At 39.3% G+C, this 14,167-nt stretch overlaps 3 protein-coding genes across 3 annotated transcripts; 1 reads left to right on the top strand and 2 right to left on the bottom strand.

The window, feature by feature from the left end:
* Positions 1-405: 405 nt before the first annotated feature.
* On the top strand, positions 406-2,007 carry LOC103342457 (serine/threonine-protein phosphatase PP1-like). The gene is made up of 3 exons (XM_008246085.3): positions 406-708; positions 916-1,475; positions 1,683-2,007. Exons 1-3 carry the CDS (start codon positions 540-542, stop codon positions 1,857-1,859), a joined length of 906 nt encoding a protein of 301 aa, XP_008244307.1. The 5' UTR covers positions 406-539; the 3' UTR covers positions 1,860-2,007.
* Positions 2,008-2,731: 724 nt separating this feature from the next.
* Positions 2,732-6,331, bottom strand: LOC103342484 (Transducin/WD40 repeat-like superfamily protein). The gene is made up of 8 exons (XM_008246113.3): positions 5,815-6,331; positions 4,935-5,082; positions 4,398-4,548; positions 4,176-4,301; positions 4,005-4,085; positions 3,657-3,849; positions 3,299-3,569; positions 2,732-3,192 (listed from the first exon to the last, which is right to left on the bottom strand). Exons 1-8 carry the CDS (start codon positions 6,010-6,012, stop codon positions 2,942-2,944), a joined length of 1,419 nt encoding a protein of 472 aa, XP_008244335.1. The 5' UTR covers positions 6,013-6,331; the 3' UTR covers positions 2,732-2,941.
* A 455-nt stretch (positions 6,332-6,786) lies between these two features.
* On the bottom strand, positions 6,787-12,824 carry LOC103342474 (mediator of RNA polymerase II transcription subunit 33A-like). Its single transcript, XM_008246102.2, is given in 13 exon segments — positions 6,787-7,950; positions 8,139-8,339; positions 8,531-9,191; positions 9,315-9,476; positions 9,706-9,820; positions 9,903-10,113; positions 10,297-10,477; positions 10,479-10,682; positions 10,770-10,861; positions 11,035-11,351; positions 11,561-11,911; positions 12,234-12,344; positions 12,423-12,824. Coding segments are annotated over 13 exon segments (3,972 nt in total). The 5' UTR covers positions 12,689-12,824; the 3' UTR covers positions 6,787-6,850.
* Between the last annotated feature and the right edge of the window lie 1,343 nt (positions 12,825-14,167).

Genomic DNA, 14,167 nt, shown 5'->3' with positions numbered 1-14,167 from the left:
TTACAGACCAAAACTAAACCAGAGAAGGTAGTTGATAAGATATAACGAACCTAGCAGATTATGAGTAAATCATTTATAGCATATAACTATCCCCTTTTACGTGGAGCAGCCCATCTAAGTCGGGGAAATGGTGGGGTGCTTGTTTCTTCTTCTAATTTGTTGGCAAAGGTTGTGAACCTCTCAACATCACAACCATAAAAAAATAAGGTTCATGTCACAACTCACAAACCCAAAAAAGAACAAGTTGGCATCCTCTGACCTCCTTTGATTAAAAATACAAAAAACATTAATAATAAAATCCCACCAAATATAACTCACTCCACCGATTCTTTTGCAATCTCTCTCTCTCTTCCTCTACTTTGTTTTTCTGATCATTCTTTCTATCTCCATTGTGATCAGGTTCTGTGTGGGGGGTTTTTTTTCCTTTTCTTTTAACATTAATAAACAAGTTATACATGGAATTCTAGTTTAGGTGTTATAGGATCAATCATAAAAACAAATAGAACAAAAGATAGGAGTTGGATAGGGAAGGTAGGGGAATGGAAGGATTAGATGCGCTGATAGAGAGACTGTTGGAAGCAAGGATCAACAGAGGTAAAAGGATTCAGCTAATCGAGTCCGAAATTCGACAACTTTGCATAACTGCAAAAGAAGTCTTTCTCAGGCAGCCTAATCTTCTTGAGTTGGAAGCTCCCATCAATGTTTGCGGTATGTAAAATTTCAATTAGTACTTAAATTCTAATTAAAATCTCAAAAGAGAAAGCCTTTTTATGTACATCGTTGTCCAAAACCAAAAATAATGTACTTGAATTGGGTGGCTCCAATGAAAACAGAGTATAATTCATCCTCCAATGGCTATTTCTTCTATGTTCTATGTTATGGAAGCAATGAGATCAAATTGTTTTGGGGTTGCAGGTGATATACATGGCCAATATCCAGACCTCTTGCGACTGTTCGAATATGGCGGATTCCCACCAGATGCCAACTACGTGTTCCTCGGAGACTATGTAGACAGAGGAAAACAGAGCATAGAGACCATATGCCTTCTCCTTGCATACAAAGTCAAGTTCCCTGATAACTTCTTCCTCCTCCGAGGGAACCATGAGTGTGCTTCCATCAACAGAATCTATGGATTCTATGATGAGTGTAAACGCCGCTTCAGCGTCCGGCTATGGAAGATTTTCACCGACTCCTTTAACTGTTTGCCTGTGGCTGCAGTCATCGATGACAAGATCTTCTGCATGCATGGCGGCCTTTCTCCTGAGCTGAACAACTTGGAGCAACTCAGAGCCATTGAAAGGCCGATTGATGTACCCGACCAAGGGCTCTTGTGTGACCTACTTTGGTCGGATCCAGATAGGGACATCAAAGGGTGGGGTGAGAATGATAGGGGTGTTTCTTATACCTTTGGGGCAGATAAGGTGGCAGAGTTCTTGATGAAACATGATCTGGATCTCATATGTCGGGCTCACCAGGTCTCTATCTTTTTCTTATCATCTTGTTTTAATCACGTAATTAGAGAGATACACATAATCGTATACAAGCGGTGACAGGAAAGAAAGTCTCAAGTTTGTAACCGTTCTTTTCTGATGAGCTATGTTACATGTACCACATTTACCATCCACGTTTAGTATATGTGAAAATACGTATTTGCTAATTAGTTTTCTCTCCTTGGTTGACAGGTTGTTGAAGATGGTTACGAATTCTTCGCAGACAGGCAGTTGGTTACCATATTCTCTGCACCAAACTATTGTGGAGAGTTCAACAATGCAGGTGCCTTGATGAATGTGGATGCAAGTTTGCTCTGCTCGTTTCAGATAGTCAAACCCTGGAGAGGGAAAGCTCCCCAGCTAGAATAATTTTATAAAGTAACGGGAGTAGAGAGTTGACATTTAAAAGAATGGAGAAAACACGCATGAACCATGGTGGAAGAAATGCAAATTTGCATGTCAGCTACACATTTGTTTTGTATAAAGTCAGCATCATATGCCATTGTTTTCTCCAGCTGCATATAATTCCTGTAAGCGAAGCATTAAAAAGCTGTCTGTGTATATAAACCCTCATATTCATGAACATAAAATGTCTTGTATTCTCATAACAAGTAGTTCCTTTTTAACTTTCCGGTGTTTTGCTTAATCTTTTTTGTAACCCGTCTTTTTTTTTTTTTTTCCCTAGATGTGTTTGTGTTTTCTTTAAGCTCATTTGTAAAATCAACTTTACGGGCGGTTCAGAAAGAATGCCGACAAGGTTATCGCCGTCATGTAGGTCCGTCAACTTTGGCGTTGTTGCTGAAATGCCTCATTCTCCAAGTTTTCGGCATTTTCATTTGTCCTCCTCAATCAAACAAACAAAATTTCAGTAATAACTACGCGTATGCTTACTTTGCAAGTTGAAGTAAAAATGATTGTTACATGGATACTTGTTTTTTGCTTTTTGAAAGCGATGGCCATTCGCCTTCTGTTTCACTCCAGACTCTACTTTTTATGCAAGCCTCCTTCCCTTCGTTGAGAAGAGAAAGGTATAGTGGAGAGGTGGAGCAATCGAGTGGGACTTTTGACTCATAAACACACCATTATAGGAGGGTTTAAATTTTGAATGAGAGTTTGACATGACACCTATTTAGCATAAAAAGGGTATTATTGACATTTAGGGCGTCAGTCAACAATCCATAAAAGTACATTTTCGTAATTGAGATTCTAAAAAATCTTAACATGGATCATGGGAAGCAAAATTTAGAAAGCCTGCCTATATTCCCCCAAAAAATTAAGCTCTACACAACGCTACATTAACAATTTCAAAAATCATATTATGATACAATGCAAGAGCACTTCCAGGTCATCTAATGATACAACGCACTTGTAATATACCATATGCACGAAGGCTTGCCAAAATAAACTATTTCTCTAAGGGCAGCTTCCAAAACAAAGTAATGATCTCAACTTCAGTTTGACCACACATGAACAAGACCATGCCTATTTCCAGTATATATCTCATTGCGTTCTTCATCGTAGAAAAGAGCAGTTATGTCTTCCAAAGCCTCAGCAACAGTGCTTCTCCCCAGAGATGAGTTGCTTCGCTTGCTTGAGGAGCCAGCACTGCTGTCACAGTCGTCAACCTTGGGACCGCCATTGCCTGCATTTATTTTGGCCAGGCATTTCCCTGTTAAGATATTGCTGACATGAATAGATCCAGCTGCAAAAGAAAAAAAAAAATTATATGCAAAATAATATCCACCACTATTTTCAAGAGTTACTAATTTCTTGCCGTATAGAGAGATTGGAACATGCAAATGAAATACCATTTGCTTCCATCCAATGGTCATCCGAATCAGCCTTGCAGTAAGATATGATAAGATCCTGATCACTTGTTATATAAATGTTATTGGTATTGCAGTCAGGATGCCATAACAAGTGATCCTCAAATGAAGTCACAAGTTCTCCACGAAAGTTCCAGACAGCAACGTTTCGATTTCTGAATGTCAGGAATAGCTGGTTCTCATAAAGAAAGATAAATGCTGATGGAGTCATGAACTCAGTTTTGCTAACTTCCATCAGCTCTGCATTTCGAACCTATAGAGAATTAAAAGTTTCTCAGGCATGAACAACCAAGGCTGCAAAAGAACTCCTGTTATGCCATAATAGCTATAGTTTACTTACATCAAGAATCTGAAGATTCTCATTTTCTTGCTTAACGAGAAGCTTTTCATTGAATTGCTCTATGAAGTCAACCTTCTTATTTCGATGAAGTAGATGGTTGAAGGCTTTGAGAACTGTGCCATCTTCTATTGATAGAATCTTCAGCGGAACATGGCTACTAGCTCTATTGAAAATCAACAGCATGATGCCTGGGCTGTTACAAACAATAGAAATGATGGGGTAAGGTGAATACAGAAGAATCATTGAGGACTTAAGCATAAATATTAGTTTGTGTGAGACAGTCAGCAAACTATGGATAGCAAGCAAACTGTTTCAACATAGACTGGGGGGAAGAAGAGGGAGAGATACCTGATCTTGATTTCTTGTACATGTTTGTCTGATATAGAGTAAAGCATGGTATAGTTCTTAAGGTCAAACACCTTGTATATACTGGTTCAATACCCCCCAAAAAGGAAAATCTGTTAGTATCTTAATGGATTTGATAATCGTATATTAGAAATGCTACAAAACGAAATATACCTGTCTTGTGCAGAGTATGTTAGCACCTTGCCATTAACATCATCAAACTCCACAAACCCAGGCCACTTTAAAGACTCAGACTCGAAAAGAGAAAATCCAGCATCTGGCTGGCCCCTCCTTATATACCTAGCCAATGAATAGACAATACCTGAACATAAGAAATAGATAACCTATGAAGGCATTGAAAAAGCTAAACATAAATGTTAAATAAGATCTACCCACTCAATCCTTGTGGATCTGCATTTCAAAGAGCTGAAGTTGTCTGACGCATAGACCGAAACTGTGATGAGCGAATCGTTGTTCTTATTATAGAACAAGCTCCGAATGACTTCATCAGGGCTTACATTCAAGAAACATATCCTCTCGTTTTTCTCTGCAATATGAATAGCCAACAGAGAATAGGTAACAATGCAGGCACGATGAAAGCTTTTTTCTGTTTTGTTTAATCAACTGGTTTACGTAGGTTCTCCCCACGATTGGGTCTTAACGGGTTGGGTCCAGATTTTGGATTTTCTCATAATGATAAAACTGTATTCAGTCTTGTTTCTACTTTTCTAGTCATTTTAAATCTTATTTTTACAAATCGGATCTTCTGTCATTTAATTGTGTATCTCCTCCTTCAATTCCTTTGATTTATCATTCCTGAAAAATGATTGACTAACCTAACCTATTGCAATATTTGCTACCTTGGGAAAATATATACAGAACATATTGTTATGCATTTGGTAAGATATTTATTTCAGTTAGGAATGTTATTACCTCTGCTAAAAGCTGCGCAAACACCTGAGTGTGCAAGAGCAAATACGATGTCACGTGCAGCAACTATCTCAATAACCCTTGTCCTCTTCATCAGAAAAGACAATACGGGGGAAGAATGCCCCTTGGGATCATGAGTATCATATTCCTCCTGAATCAGTAATGAACTAATTAGATATCAAAAAAAGAAATACAGCCATTGATAATCCCCCTTGTTATGTTTGACAGATACAGCTAATGCTTATCATTAATGTCAGCTTTACAGTTTCAACAATAAAAGAAAAACTGTTGGGTCATAACTTGAGCTTCTTAATGCTCCGTAATACGTGGAGTAGACAATTAATGAATTCTCGTTCTCATTGGCAAGTTCTCACAGGGGAAGATTTAGTAAGAAATTAATATGATCACAAAGTTTAACCCAAGGCCAGCTTCACCAGAATCTAAACACACAAACCCAAGGCAATGAAGAAGTATATAAACCAAGGTGATAACTATGACTCAGGTTGGAAACAGCAGATCATCACATCTCTCAAATGAAAACATCTGCAAAGAATCAGGATTCTCAATTCGAGAAAAAAAATTGTCAGTAAAGAATTCAAATTTTAATTATTTTAATTTTCTTATAAGAATTCTTCTAAGTTGTAGCCCAGCCAAATAGTTCAAATGTTACATGCACTGCCAAAAAACAGAAAGGAAAAAAAACAGAACTAATCATCATGAATTTAGTAAATTTATGATATGCAATGAGAACCGCACGCTTCCAAAACCTAGAAAGTGATTTGAGATTGAAAAATTGAAATTGCATTGGATACATGCGAGCTATGAAAAACTGAGGTCGAGCAATTGAACATCAGTAGAAATACAACGAAAATGAAAACCAGACCTTGAGATGCATGTTGCGAAATCTCTCCTGGGCATTGCTGAGGCCAAAAACTCGATCACGCTTTGAAGAAATCTCACGCCTCTGAAGCTTCTTCACGCTGTTTACAATCCCATCCGAGCGAGCCCTCTTCTTCTTCGCCAATATTCTGCGACCCGAGCATGGCCGAGGACTCGCCGATATCCTTCTTCCCACTTCCATTCTCAACTCTCAGATTCTGATTTCATACAAACGCATATCGCATATATGTATATATATATATATATATATTTGAAATTATACCAGTATATGCGTTTGTGATGGTTTCTATTAGATTAAATGGAACCCTTTTAGATCACAACAAGCCCCCCAGAACCCTAATCTTCAGAAATTTGGTTCTCTGGAGAGCGCTGGTGGGTGTTTGGGTGTGGGGTTGAAATTGGGAGAGGAAGGAGAAAAAGAATGTCCCTTGAAAAAGTGTCAGAGCCAGCAATGGAGAGGAGAGAGAGAGACGGAGGAAGAGATAGATATATATATATATATACTTATATGAAAATGTAGGCATGTTATTTCAGATATGCGTAATTAATTAATTTCTATTTTCAGTTTTTACGAAATTTTGAACATGCCCCGCCAATCTGCCAATCCGCCAAATGTAAAATTCCACTTTCATTATTTTCCTCCATTTTGTTGTTTATTATTCTCACATTATCACATACCAGCAAGGAAGTAATTTTTGTTTCTTTTTTTTTATTACAAGTTGTTTATTATAAATTAAGACGTATTAGATCATATTCGAGAAAGTGTTTGATATGAAAGTAGGAGAAAATGTCTTCTAGCCTATTAGAAGAGTTGGGTAAGGAAGTAGGTTCTAAGTTTCGTGGTACTTCTCTAAGTTATTTTCTCTCATTTACGTTCTAATTTTCGTTAGCAGGCACAACTGAAATAAAAAAGACAATCGGATTGCTAACCCAATTTGGAGGCTAAATTGCAACATCATATAAGTACCAAATCGATAGATTAAAATCACTGCATTCTACATCTTGGATAGAGTTTGAATTCAAACTCCATCCAACACATAAACTAATTCGGCGGCAGAGCCTATGGCTGAAGCCCCACCTCTTTCAAGAAGAGAAAGGGCCAGCTCACATTCATACCACCCTCTCAATCCACCGGCTAATTTCCTCAACGTCTCCACCTTCACTTCCTGAATCCACGCCGGAGCAAAGTTCACCATTAAGCCCACCAAACAAGAAACATAAGCTTTCCAAGTTTCAGGATCACAGCCAAGTGATATGTTTCCCTCCAACACCCCTGCCAGAAAATCCATGTGGCTCCCAACAATCCTGGCCCTTCTTGAGAGTGTCCATGAAGGCAAGTTGTCTCCAATGCCCCATTCAACGGAACCTGACAGGATCACCAGATATGCCATTGCATACCCCTCCATTACGCGAGACGTGGCATTCACCTCCCCGAGCTTCTCTTCCTTTGATGAGAGTAACCAGGTTGGGATTGTTTCCCTGTAAAGTTCTTGAACCAGCTGAACTCCGCCTGCCACGCACAAGAGGCTTGCACCAAGTGAGGCTACCTCCTTTGCCTTTGCAATGGCTAGGGACAGTGATGCTTGGCTAGACTTCAAGCGAGGGGAATCTGTGCTTGCACATCTCTCAGCTAGTTTCGCAGCATACTCTGCTACAAGTCCTACGATCACATCATTCACGTGCTGGACAACGTGTATTGTCCGACAAGAACGCAGGTATAGAAATCCAGGTGCTATGGAAGGATGAGCGCCAATGTCTGCAATGGTGAAGCCCAACAGACCATTCACACTGCTTTGACTGGACAATGAAGAGGTTGAAGCATGGAGCGATCCAAGGAATGAGGAGAAGCAACTTCTCAGAAGCTGCGCAACAGCATCTTTGTTCTGTCTAAATACAGAGCGAGAACATGACACAACAATGAAGTGATGCCAGCGGCGGACCTTTTGAGCCCACAAACAGCCTACAATGGGCATGCTAGGCCAAGGACAACCTGATGCACAGTTCTCCAAGGCCAGTCCAGCAACAGCATGTATGTATTCGAGGCTCTTCTCGAGTTTAAAAGTAATGGTTAAACTCACAAGAGCAGCCAGTGGAAGTGGAAGCATTACAGTTGAAATCCCTGCAAGGCATTGAAAAGGTTTTAGCAACGGAGAGGCAGAAGACATTCTAAAGTTAGTATGACAGTAGGTAAATTGAACCAATCATTGTCAATCTCTGTGAGTCTGTTTGTGTGTGGGGCTACAGCACCAGAATAGGATAATCAGAACAGACCTACGAACAATACAAAAATAAGAGGAGTTAAATTACCACAGCTTGGAACGTTGACACCAACAGCATTGAGTATTTCTTTTATTTCAGATTCAACTGATTGAAGAATCGCTGCTGGACTAGGCCAATCTATTCCATTCATAGCCACTTGTTTCCAAATACCACGGGTAACTTCTGCAGAGAAGTAACTAATAATGGCAGCAAGGGAAGCAGGAAGAAACTCAACAAGGTCTCTCAGCCCTGCAAGCATTTAAGGGCTCATAAGAAGGACTTTCATGAATAAAATCTTAAAATATCACTAAACACTCTAATTTTTGTATGAAGTGTCAAGAGAGTTACATATTCATGAGCTGATGAAAGAAACAGAAGAAATTACAAAGAAAAAAACCACATAATGAGCCTGGATTAACAAGTGCAGTAATCCAACTAACCTGTTGTCAGGTCCCGGGATGAAAGCCTGCCGTAGGCACAAGCAGTTAAAATAGCCTCAAGAACAAAAGGAATGGCTTCCAGTATCTCCCAAGCAGGAAGCATTGGTCTCTGACACATGTCCTCTCCAGTATCTGCAGGGGAGCCACTAATGCTGCTGCTTGATGGTCCAGAAGAGTTACTTGATGGGTCCCCAGTTCTAGTTATTTTCCAATAAATCATACTTAATATTTTATTAGCAACTTCATGAACAGGATTTCCACTAGAGAGACCAGAAAGTGTTGAAGCTATACAAGACTTGTTTTGACAATACCAGGCTTGTAATTTCGGATAAGAATCAATGTACATAGGTTCTCGAGATGCTGATTCAAGCTGATCCCCGCTGCTGTTTGTTTCATTCCGGGCAGGTGCAGTGTGGCCATTGCGCAATAACAAAAGATACTCCAAAGTCAGCACTCCTCCAACTGCTCCTCCTCTCTCCGTAATGTATTGTTCAAGAGGTGGTCTATAGAATTTCCATAGACGAAGAAGAAAAAGAAATGCTAAAGAAAAAACCATGTAAACGGAGGACTCATCACCAATGCTTGATTTGTTACTTGATGTAGGCTTAAGTGATCCAAAGACCTCACAAAGCGTAATTAAAGAAGCTGCAACTTCAGGGACCTGTAGGCATAAGAATGTCCGAACTTCAACTTCTTATGACTTAGTTGAATCAATAGGAAGGCATTCTAAGCTCAAATTATTTTATGATACCAATAGAGATGGGCATGAGACTTCTTCACTCACCATACCATGCAAAGAAAGTATATGAACTGTATCAACAGAGGAAGTTCCGAAAAGGAGAGCACTCAACATTGACATATAATCAATTAAGTGACTTCTTGATCCACTATAATTGGGAGGTACAGGAGGAGAAAGAAGCTTGACCACAAAGTGCACCACATGTTCCTGAAAACAACAAAGTTCAGAAATCAAAATTTAATTTTCTTAATAAATAATTTTTCTTAACAGCCATAACATTAACATTTAGAACTTGAAGCCCAAAATATTAGAGGTGCCATTAGCAAACTTGAAGAGTGACATGAGGATAAAAGACACCATTAGGCTATAATAGATATAACAGGACTCGAAACATAGCCAAATGTAGATTTTTAGTGTTACTGCATGATTATTCAACCTGAATGTTCCATCCACTTTTGAGAGATGCACCACATAGGATCTTTGCTGCAGCGGACTTCTCCTCCTCAGACCCAGTCAATGCAATATGATATAACTTCTTTACCTCTGCTAAACTTGAACAGCAGAATAAAGGAGAAACTAATCAGCAAAAGATCAGCTCGCACTACAATTATATTGAGACATTTTTCATTATACCTTGAAACTGGGGTCCTGATAAGGGATTTTATTAGGGAATCCCTCAATGGTGCCCCTTCCATGAAAGTTGACCAAAGAGATTTTTGAACTGGTGATGTATCTGACAGTGAGAATGTGGATGCAGACGCATAACCGGGCCAAAAATATGCTGATGTGTCGATTAAGTTTCTTGCAATGCAAGCTTCCACAATAAGGTGCCTCATGTCACCGCCTGAAAAACATGGCAAAATTATTGCAGAAAGCACCAAACCAAAGTTATAGACAGCAAACAAGATCCATGTGTACACTTTTTCTGCAATAAGAGATTCATGCCTAAAATACATATGCATTAACCACTGATCGATTCAAAATCTGAGGTGAGATTAAAAGCAGACTACAGATTTCCAAGATAAACCTGATTTTATACTGGTATCACCATCACTGCCTCCACCTGATGCATCCTTTTCATTCTTGGAATTAAGTATAAAGCGAGCTGCTTTTGTTGCGGCAATATTAGATGAATCAACGACTGATGAAGGAGGGCATAAAAGGCCAGAGAAGTTTCCAAGGACCTGTAGAGAAGAAATCAGTCCCTGCCTTCCTTGAAGTATTAGCTTTGCCATCCATTTCGTCTCCATATCCACTCTCCATATTCCCAGACACTGTATCTCCCTCAATAGAAGAGGAATTCACTTTGATCTTATCCTCCAAAACATTAGCAATGGCCAAGGGGACAATAGACAAAAGGACACAAAGACGGGCCTCAATATGTGGTATAGGGCCTTCAAGAGGATCACGTTCCTGCAAATGAAGAATGAAGGAGAAGGTAACTATCTATCTTCATTTTCTTTTCTGTTACAAGATATGTTAACATGGAGAAGTCTCAACTCGTTGCACAAGTCGAAGGGCTGAGAGCCAGAGTTCTAGGAAGGTTTCTTGCCAGCTTGCCTGGTTAAATACTTGGAGCGTCAAAATTCCTTCTGCAGTTAGGTCGGTGGAATTAGGAATTAATTGAATTTTTTGCAGTTTTCTTAAATTTTTTTCTATTAAAATGAATCTAAGGGCATACAGGCATGCATACATTTTACATACATATAATTACAGAAATTATATCAGATATGAATTCATATGAGACTCTTCAAAGGGACTTTACCTGCAAGTATATCAATAAATGATTTAATAGAAAGTTGCTTGCCATCCATTGCATTCTCCATGTATATATCAAAACGGACCCAACAAGTGGAGTGACCAAATCCAGAATTGCAGTGAAACACTGGCTTCCGAGAACCAATATCAAGAAGCACACCAACAAGCCGGTGCTTATTTAACTGGTATTTAAAACCCAAGACACTATGGATGTTGGCAGACAATCTTGCCAATAGTTGCAACGCAGAATTCAAATCTGAGGATGCCAATTGACGGCCTTTGAGAAACCGTAGCCTCTGCAGGAGGCCATTGAATCTTTCAGGCCTATGAATAAAAGAGGATTAAACAGAAAATTTATTATTAGTCTCCCAACACTCAACAGGCATCCTTTTTCATATAAATGATTTTTATGTGCAGTGACAGAGCAATATGTAAGATTTTTTTGGAATATCATGCGTTGCCAATATTGCATGGTTGGATTCTTAATACATCTACAAATTGAAGGTGACAAATATTAAGAATGAGAGGCATACATGTTCAAGTGAACAAGTCGAAGGAGAACCAAAGATTTTCTGCTTTCTGTTAGTTTCGCCAGCACCTCTATGGCCAAAAGAGAATTCCTTTTCCTTATCCGTTCATGATGTTCTTTAACTTTGAGATTTTGACTTTCCCTATAATCAATTTCCATATCATTGTCTGAACCTCCAAAAGCTGATCTCGGTCTCTTTCGAGATGTCATCTTGAATCCCCAATCATCCAATGTGCTATCAATCAAGCTAATAATTACACTGAAAAAGAACAGGACCAATGCATGTCCAAGCTCGACAACACGAACCTTAAATGTCTGAGAAAGTTGTAGGGCAGCATCAATCGATTCTGTTATCCTGCAAGATAGAAAAAAAGCAAAATTTCAGCAGTTCATTCAATTGATTGATACAAAAATCATGCTAGCAATGCCTGCATCCCTTTTGCAAGCATTTCGACCCATGTTAATTGAAACCAAATTAAACCATCTAAACCAAGATGGAAACTTTCTGCGAAGTTTGAAAACCTGAAATAAAATAAGACAAACCCAATGATGTATCCAAACAGAATGGTAACAGAGATTATGCTTACACCAAATAATTCATATAGCACCACATAAAGGTAATGAATTCAATGACAGCAAATAAAAATAGAGCAGAAAGTGAGATTTGGCACACTCACTTTTCTTTGGAAGCATCACCAGCAAGTGGACCAAATGAAAACGCATATCTTCTTAGGAGTTCAAGATAGAGTCTATAAGCTTCTGGCTGAGCCCGTCTATGAGGAACCACCCTGCAAAGCAATCCCCAATCAACAAAACCATGACAACGCCAATGTGAGAGCTGAGAGTTGAAGGGAAATGATGGGTACCTGGAAGACAAAATGGAGAGGACATGGAGAGGGCAGAGGAGGCCTGTGGAGAGAGCATGGTCTAGAAACTTCCAAAGGGAAGGCCGGTTGTGTTGGAAACAGAGTTGGGAAACCAACACCTCCCCCAACTCAATGCTTGGAACTGCCTCAACCCAGTTGCCCACTTCCATGGCCCAAACCACTGGGCTCTCCTTCTGCTTCGCCGTCACCAGCTCCACCACCCGCCGCTCCAATTCACTCCCCATTACCATTCCCATGGACCCCATCTTCTTAAACTACCTCAATCGTTCAATATCTAAACTTTTATTATTTATTTTCTAAAATAGTAAATAAATACAAATAAACCCATAGAAAATGGCCATAGTAGATGTGCTTGCTTCCTCCCTATCCTACAGTCCTAGTACAGTCTAGAGCTTCACACACAATATAAATGTGTGCTTCTGTTCTGTGAAGATTGTTAGGTAATAAAATATTGTATTTTTATTATGAAATATTGAATCCGTTTGAATGTTGGAGCACCTACCACACCCCACGCCTACTCTCTTCCATGCATTCATTCAATTTTTTTTGCTCAATTTCCAAACCCAAATTATCCATATTTCTTACCAATCAAGTCAACATCTGCAATGCCTCTTGCCGCGTTGTTCAGTAAAATGGCCCACCTAGGCGCTGCTGCCGCATATGGCCTTGTAAATTTCAACCTACCACCATTAAAGTAACATCAAGGCTTGCCCAACTACAAAAGCAGAGGCTTTGATATAATCATGTAAGAGATGGTTTGATCGGATAATCACATAAAAACAAAAGGGTCGCTCTCCTTATCAAATAACGGCTGCAATTTGTGCTTTTGTCATGTCCTGCAATTTATGCTGTGTCAGTTGATGTGTTGTGTGCGTGCGTGCTTGTTCGGCTTGGTGTCAAGAAGTTGAGAGAAAGCAAAGCCCATAAGCCCAAAATATCTATTACAACATGCACCACCCAACATTGCCCAGAAGCCCAAAATATGGGCCCGAAAATCTTCCCTGCCAACCACATGCAACAATTCGCTACCTCAAGCCGCCGTGAACATTTCCATCTTCTACGTTGCAAACTTTTCTTCTGAAAATTACGTGTTTTGTATTGTCTCCCAAAAGCTTTTTTGTTCACGCCACTCATTTTATTGTCGTATTTTTTATTTTATTTTTATTTTTTTTGCATGGTAGTGTATCTAACGAGTGCCGATCCTCAAATTTAAGACTTTTTTTTTTGTCTTTGCTCATTTCCAACAGTGAATTAATAAATCCCGTCAAATTTTGTGGTTTGCGATTGTAGTAGTCCATTTAATCCTTATCCTTTAATTTGAAAGATGAGTGTACCAAATTAAAGCTATAAACCTATTGCTATAACAATGACTAAACTAAAGCTACTAGTCTAGATTAAAGCTATAAACCTATTGCTATAACAATGACTCAACTAAAGCTACTAGTCTAGTGGATCCATCGAGTCATCGACTAACTCATCAAGGCATCAACCATTACTGAATTAGCGTGTTTCAATTGCTCCACCGACCATTTTTAGGGTTTCTAATCTAAGTTGCGTTTACTTGATTAAGAACCAAGGTTTGAAGTTTGAACGTGCAGGAGCCCACCATTGCATTGCGTCTGCCTTCCTCTCGTCATTAAGATCCTGACGGCCTAACCACAGACACTTAAGACACTATCATCCCCTACTTACAAGTTATACCTAACCTAAGTAAGAGTAAACAT

Source organism: Prunus mume, linkage group LG1, assembly GCF_029339155.1.
Source record: "Prunus mume cultivar Tortuosa linkage group LG1, ASM2933915v1, whole genome shotgun sequence".
Taxonomy (NCBI): domain Eukaryota; kingdom Viridiplantae; phylum Streptophyta; class Magnoliopsida; order Rosales; family Rosaceae; genus Prunus; species Prunus mume.
Note: the sequence above shows the minus strand (reverse complement) of the source record. Positions and strands in the feature narration are given on the sequence as shown.